The sequence below is a fragment of the Lampetra fluviatilis genome, chromosome 36 (genome assembly GCF_964198595.1).
Source record: "Lampetra fluviatilis chromosome 36, kcLamFluv1.1, whole genome shotgun sequence".
Lineage (NCBI taxonomy): Eukaryota > Metazoa > Chordata > Hyperoartia > Petromyzontiformes > Petromyzontidae > Lampetra > Lampetra fluviatilis.
Genome location: NC_136310.1, coordinates 3,986,037 through 4,007,081, shown reverse-complemented (window position 1 = coordinate 4,007,081; position 21,045 = coordinate 3,986,037). Strand labels below are relative to the sequence as shown.

Below are 21,045 nucleotides of genomic sequence, written 5' to 3'. Positions count from 1 at the left end.
TCGTAACAAGCTGTTGATGAATGCCATACGACTGGCATAATATATTTAGAATACCGGGTGGTACATTCAACCTCTTAACCCCTCTCTCAGATATTAGCATTGTGTGTGTTCTTGATCAAGAGTGTCACTTCCGAGTGCTTTGGACGTGACAGCGTAGAGACAAATAAAGACTCGATATGCAGATTTGTGCACGGATTGCTCACGAGTTTGTGGAACTCGCCCGAATCTAGAGTGCTCAGCCAATTCCCCCCACCCCTGCCCCCCTCCCTGCGCTAAAAGACTGAAGAGTGTGCACGCATTTTGTTTTTGCCCTGGCTTGAGCAAAGCAACGACGACTGTTGCGCGGAGAGACTGGCTGTCCCCCCCCCTCTCCCGTAATGTAGAAATGTGGAATTTCCACTGCTGGCTCAAGCCAAACCACCAGCGAGCTACATTGGAGGCTGAAGAAGTAAAAACAAAATTGACACGGGGCGGAATAGTCAACTTTGGCAAGTCGAGGAGTCAAGGTATTCCCACGCTAAATCAAGACATTATACACCGGTGAGTCGTTGGAGAAATTGTACATTTACGTGGCGGGAAACAACACTCCATTGAACCACATTTCATATTTGGGCAGCAGAGGATAAAAAGCCATTTGTCTGAGGTTTTTGCAGCCTACTGGTAAATGGACCTGGTGCCTCGGGATTGCAAATATCGTGCACATTGCCAGCCCACGCAGAGAGAGCGGTGGTTTCATCAGCACACACACACGCACACACAACAACACCATATTAGTGCTGTCAATCCTGATATAATCTTGCCAGGTGATATTGCAGCGAGCTCAGACTCCAGGTTTGAGGGTCAGCTCTGTCAATCCGATCGTTCCTCTGGGATCATTGAAATTAGTCCCATCGCTGTGGCTGTTACATGGTCACACTAGTACTTGCCATAGGGATGTGTAATTTCCACTACTAGATTGAGACTGCCAGTGAGGATACATAACACCTGCTCCTCATTTTGGTGTGTGGGGAGACAAAAAACACACACACACACACCTTTGAGGCTTTTAATATCTTGTTTTCAAAGCTTTACGATTGCCCATTGTATGTGGAGAGAAAGCAGGACGTGCATGCACACTTGTCTATGCGCGGGGCCTACGCCAATATTGCATTTTTCATTCTCTCCCGATATTGATTCATCCATTATATATCGCTGGCACTTTCTCGTGCATGGGTTTATTGCCATGCTCTTCCCTCCACACTTCTTTATTACCACGGCACAAGCACGTGAATCCGTCAACTCTTCCCAAGACAGTGCCGTTGAAACCTACCAGAGCAAGCTGCCTTGCTAAGGTACTCATACTGTACGGGATTCGTATGATTAATAAAAAAAAAATCAAGGGGATACAGCATGGTATTTACTTTTTAAAAAGTACAGCATTATCATTTATGCATTAACTCAAAGAGGCGGTTGCCATCGATGAATTAATTGATGAATGGAGCTTAGGCCCCATTCACAGCACGATGACAATATCAGTGTTAAACAAAAGCAAAACGGTGGAGGTGACTTCGTGCGAAAATGAACATTGAGTGGTGTAACTCATCTCAAATTTAACAGCCCTGAGACATTGAGAGAGTGATCTAAATTACACATTCATATGGTGGTGCGAGTCTCTTCACAGGACAACCACTGTTGACTTCCCCACAAAGAGGTTCTTGATTTATGGACCGCAGAGGGATGATGGGCTTAGTCAACCACCAGCTAGTATTTGACATCATAACCTTTCGATTGCCAGCTGCTCGCTGTACCGCTGAGCCACGTGGCAATTGAACTCTCTGGTCTGGTTTTGGATTATCTGGCACGACGTCTTTCCATTTCACTTTACTCCCAAGTTTCTGGAAAATTGTTTTCGAAAAGTGAAATTGAGAAGGTCACTTTCTGCCCCTATTATACAGCACTGCGGGCTGCTGCTGCTGCTGTCATTGTCCGTTGGTCAGAAAGCCGAGCCCAATCAGAGTCAAGAACCGGCAGCAGCAAGATCAACAGCCACTGGATTACAAATCACGAATGGTGAAAAAATAAAAGCACTTTACATTTTTTTTCACCAGATATGGCCCACTGAGCTATGCAGCTCTTTTACAGAAGCGACCTGGCCATCACAAATGACAACTCAACGAAGCCGCTTGACATCACGTGGAAATTGACAGCAGCCAAACACCCTAAACGCTCGTCGATTCTGAGCGCGGAGAGAGAGAGCGGGGCGCGTGGTCTCACCGGCCTGGTTGGTGGTGACGTTGACGGCGGCGAACCGGGACGGGACTCCGCTCAGCTCCGACACTCCGTTGTTGCCGTGCACCTCGAAGGTGTAGTTGGTGTGCGCCAGCAGGTCGCGCACCACCACCGACGTGTTCAGCAGCCGCGCCTGCCGCGGCAGGAACCTCACGGCGGTGCCGCACGGCGCGCAGGCGCCCGCCGACTCGGAGGGGCACCGGCGGCACACGATGGAGTAGCTCACGTCGCGGCGGCCGCCCGTCTCGCCCGGCGGGCTCCACTCCAGCGTCACCGACGTCTCGTTCACGTTCGAGATGACGTTCCCCGGGGCGGACGGCGGCCCTGGCGGGGCGGGCCGCGGAAAGGACGCACGCGCGGCGATGGTCAGCGATCTCGAGCGGCGATTAGCGGCCAGGGTCGGCGAGGTTGTTCAAATCTAGCTGCCGCGCGGTGCCCTTTGGAACGCCGTCTTGAGAGAGCACGTCCACCGGGGAGATGGAGCAATGGATTCGGCTCGTGCACAGGTGCTGCTGGGTGGATTATTACACGATCGTGGGCGATGCGGCAGCTTGCGGGGGGTGGGCCTTTAGCATGGCTGATGATGCTGATGATTTATTAGCAACGGTCTCCGTGTGCATATTCTTGCAGCGGGGTCTTTTGTATATGGAAGGGAGCAGGTGGAATGCCTCTTGCTAAGGAAGGCGTGTTTGTTTAATCATGTCCTCGGTGCAGATTTATTATTTGGGAGACCAACGAAGGGGGGCTTAACGGGGTCACAGGCTGGTGAACTTTAAAACTCGCTGAATGCCTACGAGAACTCAAGATCACCCATCCATGCAACATACACAAGCGTAGGAGCCAAATACCTCATTATAATGAGCACGGTAAGGGAGTAAAGGTTTCCTGCATCCCCATTCATCAATATCCCCTGTACAATGATTTGCATACCACTGTGTTGGATTCAAAATCAGACCTGGGAAATATAAAACACACGCGACTGAACACACGGGGTTGTTGGATCACATAGGGAATGAGAGCCACAGTGTGCACTTGGTGGGAAGTCAACAGTGGTAAGCTTCTATATAGACTGGCCCACACCATGAGAGTGTGGAAATGATTGTGTGGGTTGCGTGTGCACCGAGGCAATCTGACTTTGGGGCTTCATAAATGGCGCCGCTGGCGGAGGTCATTGGCTTGCCAGGGGCTCCAAAGCGAGGTTCCGCTGTTGCGTTGAACTTTTGGGCGCAGCAGTTAAGGAAGCAGCCGGGTTAATGTTACGTAATGGTAATACTAACTGGCTTGGCTCAAGAGTGCAATGATCAATGTCTGCATACTGAGCTTGCCGCGTTTGACTCCAAACGCAAAACCAGTGTAAAGGCAATGAGAGTAGCATAATGAGCATTTTGTCCTGAATATTTAGTTGAACGAGTAGGCTTTTGCGACCAATATTATTCATAATAAAATTAGTTGGGTTAGATCGCGTATCCCACCACCACCACCCGACACAGCCAATTATTAAGACTCGCCACGTGAACAAAACGCGCCACTGGGATGTTGGAGAGCCATTTCTGAAAAATCGCCCAATGAGAAGCTGGTTGTAAACACCAGCGAAACTTCATACTTACATTGTGAATGTTGTGGCTTCACTCTCCAACACACCGGTGTGCTGAAGAAGTTAACGAATTTGGGCCGTTTCGTTCACGCGACAAAACATACCGTGTCGGGTGGTGGCGAGTTAACGACACACTTGTGTGTTCACGTGATCTCACCCGTGGGTTGTGCTGCACAGCTCTGCTGTGCGTTTTTTGGGACTGAAGTTCCCGAGGAAGCTTCCGGCACGCGGGGCAAAACGTTGGCCGCTATGCCGAACAAAGCGCGCGTGTGCATGGAATTCGCTTTTCACACCAAGGCAGCAGACATCGTACTGCTCGCAGCGGACATCGCGGCTATGGCGATTTCCACCTGAAGACGGGCGCTTGTGTTGCGTCCGAAACGTCGTGATTTATTTAGTTTAATTTCTACCTACGTGACTTTACCGAAGGAATCAAAGAGTATGAATTCCTGCAGTCACGAAAGCTTCATATCAAGATCGTGAAATAGCTTGTACGTGGAACGCATGAGACTGTGACTTGCGTCGCGCGCAATTGCAGCTATTGCGAGAGACAGACGGTGCTTGGAGAGGGAACGTTCAAGCTCATTGAGCAGACTTTTGGGGGCATTGTTTCAAGGGATCTCGTTTTGAGAACACTCGATAATCAACCAATTACACTCAACTCCTTAACAACAGCAATAACAACAGCAGCAGATAGATTGCTGAACAAACTTCAAAAACACTCTCCACTGCTTCGAGTTCCGATCAATAGGCAATATCAACAGGTCCAATGCAATAACAAAAGGGGCATTTGGAAGCAGAGGCTAAGTAATTAATGTCCCGATTTGTTTCACTGATAACAAGTGGATTATTAAGCCGCGTGCTTTTCAAGTCTCAGTGATAAGAAAGCCCCGCTTCCAGTTTGATTGATTCGGATTCAAACCTGTCCTGTGTTTGTGCTCGAGATACCAACCTAGGTCTTATCTAAAACCTTTTTCTCACATCTTGGGCTCGCCACTTATCCCTTGAAAATAAACCGGCACGAGGATTGATGTGTATCATTGTAAAAAAAAATAAAGGAAGTTTTTTTTTCTTCATTAGAAGAACACGAAAAGCTTTATATTGCAAGTGATGAAGACAAAAAACAACCCATATAGCCGAAAACGGTGTTAGGATAAGTGTTGTTAGTGAGCACCTATTAAGGCCTGTACATCACACAAGGGTGTGGGTGGGTTGTCAGCACCATGGCCGGCAGCTTTTGTCACTCCAAAGCTGATGTTTACACACAGCACCAGATTCTAATTTATGGCTGAGTCAACCTCGGGGAGACCGAATATCAGTTCAGATAATTTTCATTGGTGTTGGCCGTGAGTGGGAATCGAACTCGGGTCCGTAGCGCGGCGCACTAACCGCTACATTACCGTAGCTCCGCACACACACATACAGACACGCAGACAGAGACAAAGATACACAGATGCATGCAAACACAGACAAATATCTCCCGTATAGCCTTAACAGGCTGTTGGGGCAAGTGCTGTTAGCAAGGAACTATGAAGGCCGGTAAAGTACACGAAGGGGTGGGTGGCCAACACTACGCCCGGCCGCCTTTGTCTCCCCAGTGGTGATGCTCACACGCCATACCAGGTACTTATTTGAGGCTGAATCGACCTAGGGGAGGCCCAGGACCGGTTCAAATATTCATCACCGGTGTTGGCCGTGAGCAGGAATCGAACTCGGGTGGCTGGGTTCATAGAACAAAGCGCGCTAACCGCTACACCACCGCTCCCCACATGCATGCACACACAGACATAGACGTGCACGCACGCATAGACACACAAAACTCCCCTACTCTCAATCCCACCTCGTGTATCTGCAGCCTTTCATTGCACAGCCACGAAAGTGCCCAAATCACACCAGGTCTCTGAACAGCGAAGCTTAATGGAACCCGGTTTGTGTTTGCAAGGGAGGACTGCCTGTGAATGCCAGGTGTTGCAGGCTTGGGATGCAGGGTCATCTGAAGATATCAATGGATTCTTGAATCCATCTGTGTGGATCGTGGGAGCGCTTCCCCCCTCTCATATGCGTGGTGAGTTTTAATCCAGGTACCCTCATTTCCTCCCACGTGCCAAATAAATTACTCAGTACCGAAGTTAACCAAGCCCATGAAAAATACAGGGTGTTTGAAAAAGATGGACCCGATTTGAAATCGCTATATCTTTGAAATTGGGTCCGTGTTTTTGAAACATCTTGTAAGACTAGGTTTTGCCCTTTCTGGCAATCAAACAGGTGTTCAAACAGCAAATAGATACGTTTTGCAAGGAATCAAGCCTGCATTAAGCACACGGACTTGTGGTGAACATGCAAACAAACATGCTCTGATAATATATGGCATTGTCTTTGGAACTGATTGGTCTGCACCAGAGACACTGTGTAGAACCAAACAGTTTCAAAGACAATGCATATACAGAATTATCAGAGTAGGTCTGTTTGCATGTACACCACAAGTCCGTGTGGTGAATGCAGGCTTGATCGCTTGCAAACTGTTTATATTTGTTGTTTGAACATCATCTTAACACCTGTTTGGTTGCCATGAACTGGTAAAACCGAGTCTTATTTTTCATCCTTTGATACTGGGAAAAAAAGATCCCATGATCTAACCAAACCCATTGCTCTCCTGGGTAAATGAATAACGGATTGTTAGTGTTATTGTTATTATTTTATCATCTCGTTTCCAGCACAATAACTCTGGCCACCTCTGCCTCCCTTGTGCAACCACCGTTTCACGCATGCCACGTGTTTATTGCATAGGCGGAGTCAACCGAAGGGATTCCTGAAACAACAACAACAACAGCAAAATATATTTGCGTTGCATCACGGCGCAATTCTGCACCGTGTGTTTAATGCAAGGCAGCGTCATGACAAATTGATTGCCCGTGCTGCTAAATTGTGGACAATCGAAACAACGCAGCTTAAAGCAGTGCGTACATCACAATGTTGCACGCGTGCGCTGTGCATGCAGGCGCGTGTACGTTTGCCTGTGTGAGTGGCTGTGTGGAGCGGTGGTGCAGGGGTTAGCACGCCGCGCTGTGGAAGCTGCGCAGAAAAAGAAAACGGACTTCGACTCCCGCTCACGACCAATAACAGTGGCGAATGTTTGATCTGGTCATGGGCCTCCACCTAGGTCGACTCGGCCTCAAATGAGTACCTGGTGCCGTGTGTGATCATCAGCACTGGGGAGACAAAGGCGGCCGGGAGCGGTACTGGCCACCCATCCCCTCGTGTGCCGTGCCGCCCCTCGGCGGTGCTCGCTAACAGCACTTGCCCCAACAGTCTGTTGAAGTATAGTAATAGGTTTTCACCCTTTCAACTGGTACAAAAACACTGTTTTTGAGTTGTACGCCTATTGGCGTCATCTGGTCCAACACCAATGGAGACTAGGCTCTAAGAAAAGCTGTCTCGGGTGTGGATCAATCAACTTCAAGGACAGTGCATATCATTATCAGAGTTGTTTCTTTTTGTTCGCATTTTGACTGCTTGTGTTGTGGTTATTGCAAACATGATGCCTTGTATAAAGGTGTCAGCTTTTGTACCAGTTGAAAGGGTAAAAACCTATTACTATATTTTGCCACTGGTAAAGGAGATGTCTCATAGTCTGTTGAAGGCTACACTGGGCTCCTTTGTCATTGCCGGTGTGTGTGCACGCGTGTTCATGCGGTCTGCAAATCCGGCGTCTCATATTCCGCTGCCCATGCGGGAGCCACGGAGAGAGCGCTCGCGCAGTCGGTGCGCGAGCTCGTTCGGTTCGCAGAATGCGGCCGGGGCGTTCTAATTTTACCACCGCAGCGGCAACGAGAGGCATTTTAATGATCCCGAAACAGCTGCGGCAAGCGCGGAACTTCCGTTGTGCCGCGCAGAGTACAGCGTGCAATGATTACACCTAGACTAGATCAGCAGACAACAGGGCATTTTATAACATGATGTAACATTGTATTATATAACATTGTATTGTGCAACATTGTGCATGCCCTGTGTATACATTTAACCGATTCCAGCAAAGCATTTAAAAGAGTCTGCAAAGGCTTCTTTCAATTATTTGGTTTCCGTTATGTCAATCCATTCCTGGACGGGAGACCCCTCCGTACACTGTGGCAGTCATCACGATTGTTGATCCATACCTCACCTCACTGGCCAGAGCAGGTCAGTGAGGCAGAGATGTGTCCAGGACTGGTTCAGATTTCACTTGCTGCTGATGTTAGCCATTGACCACGTGTGTGTGTGTGAGTCCATAGTTTTAGCGAGCTCGCTCAATCTGCTGTCTTGTTATAGTGGGGAGCGGTGGTGCAGTGGTCAGCGCGCTGCGCTACGAACCCGGCGACCCGAGTTCGATTACCGCTCACGGTCAACACCGGTGACGATTATCTGAACGGGTCTTGGGCCTCCTCCAAGGTCGACTCAGCCTCAAATGAGTACCTGGTGTGGTGTGTAAACACCGCCACTGGGGAGACAAAGGCAGTCGGGCGTGGTGCTAGCCAACCTCCCCCTCGTTTACCGTTCCAGCCGTCATATGTGCTCGCTAACAGCACTTGCCCCAACAGTCTGTTAAGGCTATATGGGGGATCTGTATATTTGTCAGCACATGCTTTTGTTGAGCTTGCTCAATCTGCTGTCTTGTTAGAGTTGTTGAATATTGGATGACATCTGCATGTGAATGCCTTGTATTTTGTGTACGGCAGGAAAGCAGAATGCATGGGGAAGCTCCATGCATTCTGACGGGTAAACACTCAGACATTGCACAGAACATCAAGAAATCGACTTGCTTGACTCCTTACGGCAAGTGCTTCATTGCCTTGCACATTTACGAGTTCCACCTCTGTGGGAACCGCCAAACCTTTCGCCATTATTTGCCGATCCTCCTAAGTGCAAGCTCGTGTTGAATGTCATCAAGGGCGAATATTCATTGGAGATTGAAAGCAGAGACACATCCACCCACTGCCACAACTCCCCGGAATCTGTCTCTACGGCGTGGTTCAAGTTACATGGTCGTGTTGGCAAGCACAAATGGCACATTATTATTTTTTTCTCACAGGTCAGCCAATCACATGTGTACACCCTTCATACACAACCCTCTGATGGGGAAGCAATTATTTCATCATAAACAAACATGCGTGTACTTTTTGTAATACTTTCTACAGATTGCAATGCGTTTGTGCCAGAGAGATGTGCATTTAGCCCATTCGAAGAAACAATATGTACACTTCAGGTTGCTTAAGAGTATAAAAGAAATGCATTTTTGGTGGATGCGCAGACCATTTTAGCGTTAGCCTGGTCAACACTTAGCTAAGTGAACCTCCTTGGCTTCCGCAGTCGAATAAGATGAAATACTTGGGTACGAAGAGCCAAAGCCGTGTGATCAACATTCGTAATTGAGGACCAATTGCATGTGCACGGGCAGTTTTAATCGCCGGATCAGCGAGTGCCTATGTCCAAATGTGTTGTGGGAAAATGTTCAGCACTTGAACCAGTGGTGGAAATGGTGGGGCCCGGTATACCACAGGATCATATCCAATAAAAATTTTGAAATCGTTGTTTGAAGAAATGTGAAATGTGTTGCGGCACAGAAAGAATTTAAATTGCATTTTAGAATGCTATTTTAAGCCTCATACAATGCCCAGTCATACGAGTCATGCTGGGTCTTAATTATATTATTATTCACCGAGCATTCAGATGAAATGGGGTTAAATGTGTGGCCCTGATGCAATCTCGAATGCGTAACGATTGATCAGCTAAATGTTGTACTTAGGTACAATTTATATGTAAAGAAATTGAAAGGTGTTATATCATGCCTTGCAATCCAAGTCCGTAATTGTCTGCCAAGTCATTAAAAAGTTTACCCTTGTCCCCTAATGCATCCACACTGGCTCTGAATGGCTGCTGTTCAAATTCACATGCAAGTACAATTCTGCTTGAAATAATGAGATGTCAGAGCTCCATCTGTTTGAAAGTCATCGCCACAAGTTAAATGTGCTCTTACCCGTGGTATAATAGTGGTGAAATTAGGCATCCTTAACCAGATCAGCGCTTATCAACGCAGCCTCAACAAATTCCTGTTCATTTAAACGATGGCAGCTGCGGGGTTTTCATTGCTTCATTAAAAGAAACACTGCAACATAAACACATCGAAGTAGAATTGCTTTTCGTTACTAAAGCTGATGCTTCGCCCGTCTCATGCTAATTGCAAATGACTTGAAAATTAAGTTTTTTTGTATGTTAAATACACAATAGCCGTCTAAGAGCATGCATTTGTAAACTGCATACGATTAAAACGAACACATACTTTATTTTGTCTGGGAAAACCTCTTTGAGTGTCGAGACTCTTGCTAGGCAATAACTTGAATACGTGTGTTTGGCATGCAATGGGGACCTACTAAGGGCAGCACAATTATACACATCTGGAATGTGCAATGAAGCTTCAAGGATGTAAAATGCATCAACACTTTAAGAAATACATCAGTGATTGTCCGGACGCATTTCCGTTGAGTCCTGATTCAGGACATTTGACCAAATTCGTTGATTCATGGTTTGCGTTGTTTTGTTTACAAGACTTTCTCGGAGAAAATCCAATTTAAACAAGGGGGGAGAACACACTCAACCTCTGTACAGATCGACCAACAAACTACTTGCTCTACTGCTTCTATGGCCTCCACGTATTTACACACAACGACCACAATCTATGCATGATCCACCAAATCCCACATCGAAGCTGCAACATCAAAGGTGTGCTCACCGCTAAACCCTGGATGCAAACGTTCGGTTTTAGTGCGTGGATTTGGTAATGCTGTTCAAAACGCGTTTGTCCTTCAAAGCGATTTGCCAGCGATAATAACATTACCGTCTGAGCTGCAAAACGAGATGACATGATATACCGTATACGCAAATTATAAATGCATCACCGAATAACGATGTTTCGTCTCCCTCGGTGTACTACAGGCCGCGGGAGCGTAACTCGATTATCTCAACCCGCCATCGCACGTTGAACGAAACTCGCCGATTTTGCGCCGTCATCGTCGCGCTTGGCGATTTCCGTCCGCAAATTTTCTCACCGTCGACTCAAACAAGTTGGATGTTGACTGCAACAGCTGGTGTGTACGCGCGTGGTGTGTACGCAACGTTGAACTTCTTCCGCGCGCCGTACGTGGCCAAACTGTGCTAAATGGGAGGTGCGGGGTGAACGTACTTGCGCAGGCCACAGACTGGGGGTCGGTTTTGGGCCGGAAGTATCCGTCCTCGCAGCTGCACGACGCGGCTCCCCGGGCACGGGCGGAGCTGTGCGGAGGACACTTGGAGCAGGAATTGTCTCCGGCAAACTCCTTGTAGAAGCCCCGCTCGCAAGCTGCACACCCAGAGGACAACCGAGAGGGCGCAACGTCAGGCAGAGCGAGGGTTGATGCACATTCAGTCTTTGTTTTGTTTGTGTTTTTTACGTCAAACGCACGGTTTATGGCAAGCTCAATGGCACGGCGATTGTATCCCCCATCAAAACGAGGTACGGGGCTGGAGCTCATCGCCCATGCGTGGTGCCACAAGAGACAATAGACGAACATTCTTATCTAAAGACCTGAGTGTGGGAAGCGAATAAACCTGCTTTTAACACTTGAATGAGATTGAAACGGAAGGTCCCTGTGCCCTGTTGGGACACTTTTTTTTTGTGTTGGCCCATCTTTGACATTTGCACTAAGTTCTAGGTGGAGGTCAAAGTGCAGCCCTCTAATTTACTTCCCCATACAACCGCAGGCAAAAGCACCTCCATGAGTGGGAGCTCTCCAGATGTATGTATGCATACATACATACATCTGACCTAATTCAAAAAAACCTGTATTATGTATGTATGTATGCATATTGAACTTATTTCGCACCGTACGTAGCCAACCATGCTAAACGGAGGCATGGGGGAAGGACAACAAACTAAACACAAACGGCAGTTCTACAGAAATGAGTTTGAAATCTAGAACACCTTGCTGGCTTGATGTCTTCCAAAATGAGTGAGTACCCACATTTTACCGCACTACACACGACCTGTTGATTGACTAACTGTGTTGCACCCATTGCTACAAAATGGGTGGACAGAGGCAATGGGGATTCAAGAAACTTCCACCATTGCTTCAACTGCCTCACTGCAGGAGATCAAACGAGCATCCTATGGATTGTAAGTTTCTAATGCCCAACCATGAAACCATGGCAGTATCCCACTCATGTGCCGGCGATTATATTTTCAGCACGAGCGAACGTCATTCGCATTCAGTTGAGTCCGCACTCATGGCAGTGAGGCACTCCGTAGTTAATGGGCCTGTCGAGATTCCAGTACTTAAACCAACGGTAGTAAGTATTTCCCTGTGGGGGGAAACTGTGAAGCTTCATTATTATTATTATTATTTTGCTGAAGTTTGACAATAACCCTTGCATGCCGAGAATTTGCAGAACAGGACTGTGCAACCATTCAACATTAATGCATCTGTGTTCTGCAAGTCTAAGTAAACGCTGTCCCGCTGTGCAGCGGAGAATCATTCCGCTGAATGAACATTGCTGCGGATTCCCCGAGGCCTGAACAGAATGTATCAGGGTGCGTGAAAGAGTGGAGGTCGCTGTCCAATGCGAACCAACATTGGTTGCTGCAGTTCAGCGTCCTGCATTGAACGGAGGCTCCATACGTTGTGACTATGGTGAATACGGATTTAGCAATATATTTTAATTAATCAAAGAAATAACGTTGGGCTATGCCCGTCTCTGATGGAAGTCTTGACTTAGTCGTGGAAATTCTACTATTCCCATTATGGGAACAAGGAAATCCATAGCAACTGCTGTGCCTACCATCACGTGGTCCTCGTTTTTACCAATCCAGAATTAGAATATTGATTTATCCTGGATAAATCGGATGAGCTATGAAGCTTTTTTTTCACAGTTGTCCAGGAGGGTGGGTCATAATCCCTGGAGGGATGACCAGGATGTTAACTCATTGCCCCTGCAATTGCAAGGAGGGGCAATTTTGATGACATTACTGCCAGATCAGACATTATTTTCCATGTATAATTGCTGGCAATCATAATTCTAATAATATAATTAATATAGTGTCTAAATAATTTAATGGTCTTTAGATGCGTTGTTTTCCACGATCATGCTGTACATCTCTCTGATGATGTGTTTTATACCACGTGTTGTACAACACGAAAACGCATCGGAAAAACACGCCGTACATAGAAAACCCGGCATTACCTAAACACACGTCAAAGAGGGACAGATGTTTTTGTTCTTCTTCTTAAAATGGAACAAATTAAGGGGAGTAAAATAGCCACCGCAAGCCACCCTCAATGATGGCGATTGTATCATTGTAGGCGATCACAGGTTTCACACACCTACAAATGGTGTGCGAAGCCCTTTCAAGATTAACATCAGATATCAAGTAACTGGACGGTGGTGAGACGGTGAGTTTAAAACCCACCAAGCCCTTGTCACGTGCCACCTCTTTGGCGAGCACTAAAACCGCGGCGGGCAAATGAAGACGCGGCTTACTTGCCAGACGCTCGCTCGACAGAATGTCCTGAAATGTATTCATAGTGCGTTCTTCGCGTGTTCTTTTTGTTGCACGAGCAAATGTGTAGGCACACCCACGGGTCGTCTGATATATTGACAAGTGTATCGATAAATCTGCGGCCGTTGCATAATTCAGAGACGAAATGTGTGTGTGCGCTGGGCAACAGAGGCAATGCCAGTCTCCTCGAGGTGAGTGAGCTTAACCTAAATTTGAATGCGTCTCGTGTGTAGCCCAGCACGCATTAACTAATGTAAACCTGTCAGAGCGCTCTCACATTAATGAGTTTAATGTTGTCCTTCATGTTATAATATGACATCGACCTTCTGACAGCCAGTGCCTGCACACACCATCATCACAAATGCAGAGTTCAATGACAGATGGGTCCCAATTCATTGCCATTCTAATGTGTACGTTTGAACTTCTTTAGCACAGTACGTAGCCAATCTTGCTCATCGGGGTTGTGAGTACTAAAGGTTACCCATCCATAGACGAACTGAGAGGGTGAATATTGCATGGATCTCCAGTTAATACAACATAGATTTAGCACACTTAAAAAAATATATATTTTCAGTGCTTATTAAGTCGACCTAAAAGGGAAATGTTAAAGGCACAATCTTACAATTGCTTGTGCATGCAACAGCTTGCGAAAGGGACCTCCACTACGGGAACCCCTTTAGAGAGTATCTTGGCAAAATCTTCCACACGGCCAGACATCTTTGTCCACACGTGACTTGCAAATCAACTAACTGTAGCGGGCGCATGGATACTGTCCTAGTTGGGTGGACAGAGGCCCTACATAGCCAATTGGAGACGCGGGGGAAGGTCAACAAACTAAACACAATCAGCAGTTCTGAATAAATGAGTTTTCAGTCTGGATATTAAAGCGCATAGCTCCGTTGGCTTCGTAAAAAAATCGGAGGGAAGAGCGTTCCAGACGGCCGCAGAAACGCATCTGAAAGCGCCGCGCAATGCGGTGATCGCCGTCTTTGTTAGTTGGGCTCTGCGAGGGTGACCGGAGTTCGAGCGATGGTTTATGCTCCTTGACGAGATGATCAACGCATCGTGGTTCATTTGTGGCGAGCACTTTGTGTGTGCAATGAGTGCTGCACACACACTTGAAAGTCTGCTGTCACTTGGATGGTACATTAAGCCTCGCTGCCAAAGTTGCTTTCAAACTCTCAACAAAATAGACTCCAAACTTTCAAGATTCGCGCGATGCTCTCAGACAGAACAGTTGCTTTGTGCCAATGTCACGGTCAAAGCATGCACCTGCTGACATTCATCAATGCAATTAGGAAATAATCTCACATACAAACATCGTCTCAGTGTAAACAAGACGCCCTCGCTATCCGGTGAACATTGTCCATTAGGGAAAACCCACACTACAGCTGCAGAATTATAATTACACAGTCATCCTTTCAAAACAATTAAGACTGATAAGGGGGAAAATACCACACCATATATTGAAATTAAGCTCTATGTTTGTTTGCAATCGGGTAGACGACACTTTGGGAGGAGGGCTGGTGAGATGGTGAGCATGGTTTGGTATGAACCGCCAATCCGAGTACAGAATCATGGTCCCTAGAGTTCCCACCTGGTTAAAACAAATGAAACTGAAAGTGTCTCTCTCTCTCTCTATCTCTTCAATCGAGCATTGGCTACTACTGTCCGTGTAAATTGTCAGCCCTGAGCCGATGGACGTGAACTTTCGCCTGCTTCCGTCTCGCTCCCTTTACGGAGACCACTGGGTCCATGAACTTCTGGCAACAGCAACAGCAAGTCCTCCACTGTTGGCGATCATCACATCCCATCTGCTGCTGCCGTTTCCACGTCATTACTCTCCATTCTCGTGCCCCGTCAACCCCATCAGTCAAACGTGTTGTCGGTCATCCTCGCATCGCCCCTTGCTTGTTTTCTGGATTCCTGATTGGTGGTATTCATCTGACCTGTGGCCACGAGCATCACCACCATTCGTATGGCAGTGGCCAGTCTCTCCAAAACATAACCACTGGCCATCGAACAAAGACGGTCACCGCATGCTTTCAGATGCACTTCTGCGGCCGTCTGGAACGCTCTTCCTTCCGACATTGAGAAGCCACTGGAGCTATGCACTTTCCCATCTTGACTGAAAACGAATTTCTTTACAACTTCTTTTTGTGTTATTTTGCTCTCCTTCCCCCGCACCTCCAATTCGCACGATTGGCTACGTATGGGTCAAAAGAAGTTCAACATACGTGCCCATTTAACCTCCCAACCCGCCATTTGCGAATGAAATGCTCTTTCCAAAGCATCATCATACAAATGTATAATTATAGTGTTTTAATAAGAATGATAACGGAGATTAAATCTCACGCTATTTTCGCAAACACATATATATTTATTTCTGGCAGACCATCACTAATTCTTTCGCGTGCACGTGTCGCTTTGAAAAAAAAAAGTTTAACAATCGTGTTAACGCGCATTTAATTGGCCTGCTCAAAAGGAAAAGCTCAACAAGTTTCCAATAAAGTTGCGCGACACTTTATTCAACGACAGTGAGAACTGCCGGGTGTGGCACACCCATGTCAAAACGAAAAAGAACACTTTGCCAAGATGTAAAAAAAAACAAATATTCACGCATGTGAAGCGTGCGTTCATTTTTTTTGTGTAAAACTCAAAGTCTCTCGAGTTATGCTTTGAGAATAGGTTGGGAGGGACGGGGTGGGGGATTGCCCAAATGGGAGTGAAAACAATAGCGCTTGGGAATGGAATGTGACCATTGTGGGTTCTTGACAGCTCCCTGCTGCCAATGCAGATGAATGGACAGCCAACAAAACACAAGAGAGCGGGGGATTTGCATACGGACAATTGGCTGGCTCGCATTAATGCACGGGGCCGCGCTTTCTGTGCATCTGTAATCGCCGTGGAACTGGATACGCGGTCCGGTAAAACCAGTTCTGCAACACGGGACCCTCCCCTTCCTGACACGCCAGTGGGGGGCCCTCCCCTCCCCTACCCCCTCGATCCCCTTTCGCACCCCCCCCCCCCCTTGTCCAGTCGCCTCCTCTGACAACCCACGCACTCGCAAAGTTTCACTGCCGTGTAATGCGAGCCGCCAAGGCTGCCCCAACAGATTTTGATTTTTCTCCAATCGTATCCCAATTGAGCTTTTGATGTCATGTCGCCGGCGTTAGGGAACTGTCTGCAGACGTAGATAGCATAAAACTACATCTAAAATTGTATGCACACTGTGTAGGAATACTTACCAAAGCCGCCGTTCTATATCAAGTAATATTTGCTGTATGAAAGTCAAACTGATCATTCAAATTCTCATGGCAGGAATGCAGTCAAATTACCTGAAAATGACAATTCTTAAAATTTGTACTTTGTTCTGTGCAGTTATTGGTGACTGGATTCAGACAATCCACCCACTAACCTTGATTGAGAACCTGGTTTCATCAAAGGCCGCTGTCAGGATGTTTGAACCCAAGATCACAGCTGATGCTCGTTTGCATCTGAGCCACCCATCCGACATATCCTGATTTATTTTATTAATTAGCATTCTTCATTTTCCAATGCTTCACGACAGCCAAATACCATTGGTGCCACCACGCCTAACCATCACTTCTTACACAGGTTTTTAGCTCTATTTACCGAAAGACCCAAAGAATATAACATACGGTCAGACGACATACGGAGAGACCGACATACATCCAGCAGCTGTTGTAGTCAACACACAACCGCCAAAGGCTGCTCACACAACCGCCAAAGGCTGCTCTCACAGCCGGTCGCGCCAGCTTCAACGCCACCACGCAACCCCCGATGAACCGCCCATTGATGCCACTCCGATGCTCGTCTCGATAAAAGTCTCCTGCCGCATCCTGCCCACGAGCATCGTGTCCCTTGCCACAACGGCTTCTCGGCCATGGGAGGAAGCTGCGTGGCTTTCCAGACATGCTCTCATCTGAACTTCCACGTGGCTTACGCTGTCCTCATACGAACTCATTGTAATTTCGGACAATGGCTCATGTAAAAAAAAAATGTTTATAATGTTGGCCTATTTTTCAAAGTAAATATTTAATCGTTTGGGGGTCTCCATGCTCAAATTAGCGTTACACGGTTCATGATTTATCTTGATAGCCAGTTGTTGAAATGCCACGTTCTCATGACAGGGGCCAGTCGAGCCATATCATCACAACGATTCGATTAAGCGACGATGTCCTTTCAATCTGCAATCCAGAGGATCGTCGGTTCAATCTGCTGGCCTGGCAGTTGAAACATGGGCGGGCAGTATGACATTGAGCAAAGCACAGTCAGTCAACCAACAGGTCGTGTGCGATGTGGTGAAGTGTGGGTCTCCTCCCCACCTCTTCCAAGACAACGGATCGCCAAGGAAGAGTAGGCCAAGCAATTTGTGCGACCCTATATAGGGGCTCACGATAGCTCCTTCTCGTGGAGGCCGTTCCAACAAAAGTTGGGTGAGGAATCAAAACTAAAAACTGTTTTTTTTATTCTACCAGATAAGGTCCACTGAGCTAAATCTCTTTGTTCAGAAGCGATCTGCCTATCACCAGTGATAGCTGAACGAAGTGGCTTATCACGTGGAAATGTATCGCAGCCAAACACTCTATAAAAAGCACGTTTCTAAATGTTGTAGAGAGAAAAAAGGCAGTGAACCCTGGAGAAAATCCAAACCACCATGGGGAGGACATGCCAAACTTTAAATATGCGGGCATCGTCAGGGTCGGGATCGAACCCACGACCTCCTGTAAACCAAAAATCAAGTGTCAGGCTGCACCGTTATCCTCTTTATAACACTGCCAACACGGTAAAGCCCCTTTGAACAAGGGGCAGGCTCTTTTAAACATTAACTTTTATGACATTTCTGTCAAGGTATAAAGCTACCAGTATTGTTGTGACTACGAGCCCGAGTTGACTGTTTAAACAGCAGTTACCGGGTGTACCCCAATTCTGCTGTGATAATCGCACAGGTTGCAGGAAGCGTACCTTTAAAGAGGAAAAAAAACCCAGTGCTTCATTTCACTAATTTCGGCCATGGCCATTAACCGTCGCCCAAGGAGGGTTGCAGATGGGGCTTCTTTTTTTTATTCTAGAAGTTCCCTTCACAAAGTGGAGCAACACCCCCCCTCCCGCACCAAAAAAAACCCCAAAAAAACAGGAGTTTTTTTTTGTTTTGCCACATTGTAAAACACGTCAAAGAATCGCCCCTAACGCGCTCCCGTCTTTCACCACAGCCGGCAGTCCGGGTGGGTGGGGGCAGAAGCGGTGGTCGTTCATGTGAAGTTCGCTTTTAAACGCGGGGGGAGGGGGGGGGGACTTTTTTCACGCCAGGTCAACGCGTTTGCCGGATTGAAACTTTGTTCGCACGAGGCCACCACCAGCACCACCACCACCACCACCCAACCACCACCACCACCACCTCCACCCAACCACCACCACCTCCACCCAACCACCACCACCTCCACCCAACCACCACCACCTCCACCGAACCACCACCACCTCCACCCAACCACCACCACCCAACCACCACCACCCAACCACCACCACCACCACCCAACCACCACCACCACCCAACCACCACCACCACCACCCAACCACCACCACCACCCAACCACCACCACCACCACCCAACCACCACCACCACTACCCAACCACCACCACCACCACCACCCAACCACCACCTCCTCCACCCAACCACCACCACCACCACCACCCAACCACCACCACCCAACCACCACCACCACCACCCAACCACCACCACCCAACCACCACCACCCAACCACCACCACCTCCCAACCACCACCACCACCACCACCCAACCACCACCACCACCACCACCCAACCACCACCACCACCACCCAACCACCACCACCACCCAACCACCACCATCACCACCCAACCACCACCACCACCCAACCACCACCACCTCCACCCAACCACCACCACCACCCAACCACCACCTCCACCCAACCACCACCACCTCCACCCAACCACCACCACCACCCAACCACCACCACCTCCACCCAACCACCACCACCACCCAACCACCACCACCCAACCACCACCTCCACCCAACCACCACCACCACCACCCAACCACCACCTCCTCCACCCAACCACCACCACCACCCAACCACCACCACCCAACCACCACCACCACCACCCAACCACCACCACCCAACCACCACCACCACCACCCAACCACCACCACCACCCAACCACCACCACCACCACCCAACCACCACCACCCAACCACCACCACCACCCAACCACCACCACCTCCACCCAACCACCACCACCACCACCCAACCACCACCACCACCACCCAACCACCACCACCACTACCCAACCACCACCACCTCCACCCAACCACCACCACCACCCAACCACCACCACCACCACCCAACCACCACCACCACCACCCAACCACCACCACCACCACCCAACCACCAACCACCACCACCCAACCACCACCACCACCACCCAACCACCAACCACCACCACCCAACCACCACCACCACCCAACCACCACCACCTCCACCCAACCACCACCACCCAACCACCACCACCACCACCCAACCACCACCACTACCCAACCACCACCACCTCCACCCAACCACCACCACCACCCAACCACCACCACCACCACCCAACCACCACCACCACCCAACCACCACCACCCAACCACCACCACCACCACCCAACCACCACCACCACCACCACCCAACCACCACCACCACCCAACCACCACCACCACCCAACCACCACCACCACCCAACCACCACCACCACCCAACCACCACCACCTCCACTGAACCACCACCACCACCACCCAACCACCACCACCACCCAACCACCACCACCACCCAACCACCACCACCACCCAACCACCACCACCCAACCACCACCACCCAACCACCACCACCACCCAACCACCACCACCCAACCACCACCACCCAACCGCAACCCCTCTCGGGCTGTCAAATCTAACATCCTTGAGCCCTGCCGGCTCTCTCCAACACCCGGAGGAAGGAAGTTGTGGGCCCCCTCTGGGCGTGAAAAAATAAAAGGCCGCTTGTAATTTCACACTTGCACTGGGGGTGACAAAAGGTGTGAAGATGAGTGTGGACAGTGTGGTGAGAGCCAGGCGAATTATCCTAAATGTGTGTGTGGAGGGGAAGGGGCGCATATATTTAGCTGTGTAGTACCGATGAAAATAATTACATTTGTATGAACTATCAGCAAGTTGTTGAATGTATATGATGATTATGCGTGAAGTATTAGTCATATTTGTTAAGCATGCCTTCATTCTTTCGCCTCTTAAAATCGATTCCTACGCTGGCAATACATGCATCGAGCAGTGTCTGTAAGAATCGTCGCATGCACTTGGGTCACGTGACTCCAGCGGCCACGAGAGGCTCCCCATGTAACAGTGGCAATGAAGAAATAATTGTTGTTGAATTAAATTGTAACTTCAAAGTAAGACTACATTGGATCTTTACATGAAGACTTTTCATGTGTAGAATAGTAAAAACGAAAGTAGCTCCATCCTCGAACGAGCCTTTGGCAGCACTCATCACCGGTGGCATATTAGTCCCAACAGAGGAAATTCCACATTCA

General features: G+C 48.4%; 1 protein-coding gene across 3 annotated transcripts in view; it reads right to left on the bottom strand.

Moving 5' to 3' along the window:
• LOC144945028 (ephrin type-A receptor 4-like) overlaps window positions 1-21,045 on the bottom strand; it is a 105,789-nt gene that overhangs the window by 51,575 nt on the left and 33,169 nt on the right. For all 3 annotated transcript variants that reach the window (XM_078873200.1, XM_078873202.1, XM_078873201.1), the window contains exons 4-5: window positions 11,076-11,231; window positions 2,254-2,592 (exon numbers count right to left, since the gene is read on the bottom strand). In XM_078873200.1, coding sequence (XP_078729326.1) covers window positions 2,254-2,592; window positions 11,076-11,231 — 495 coding nt within the window. The remainder of the gene's footprint in view (window positions 1-2,253; window positions 2,593-11,075; window positions 11,232-21,045) is intronic.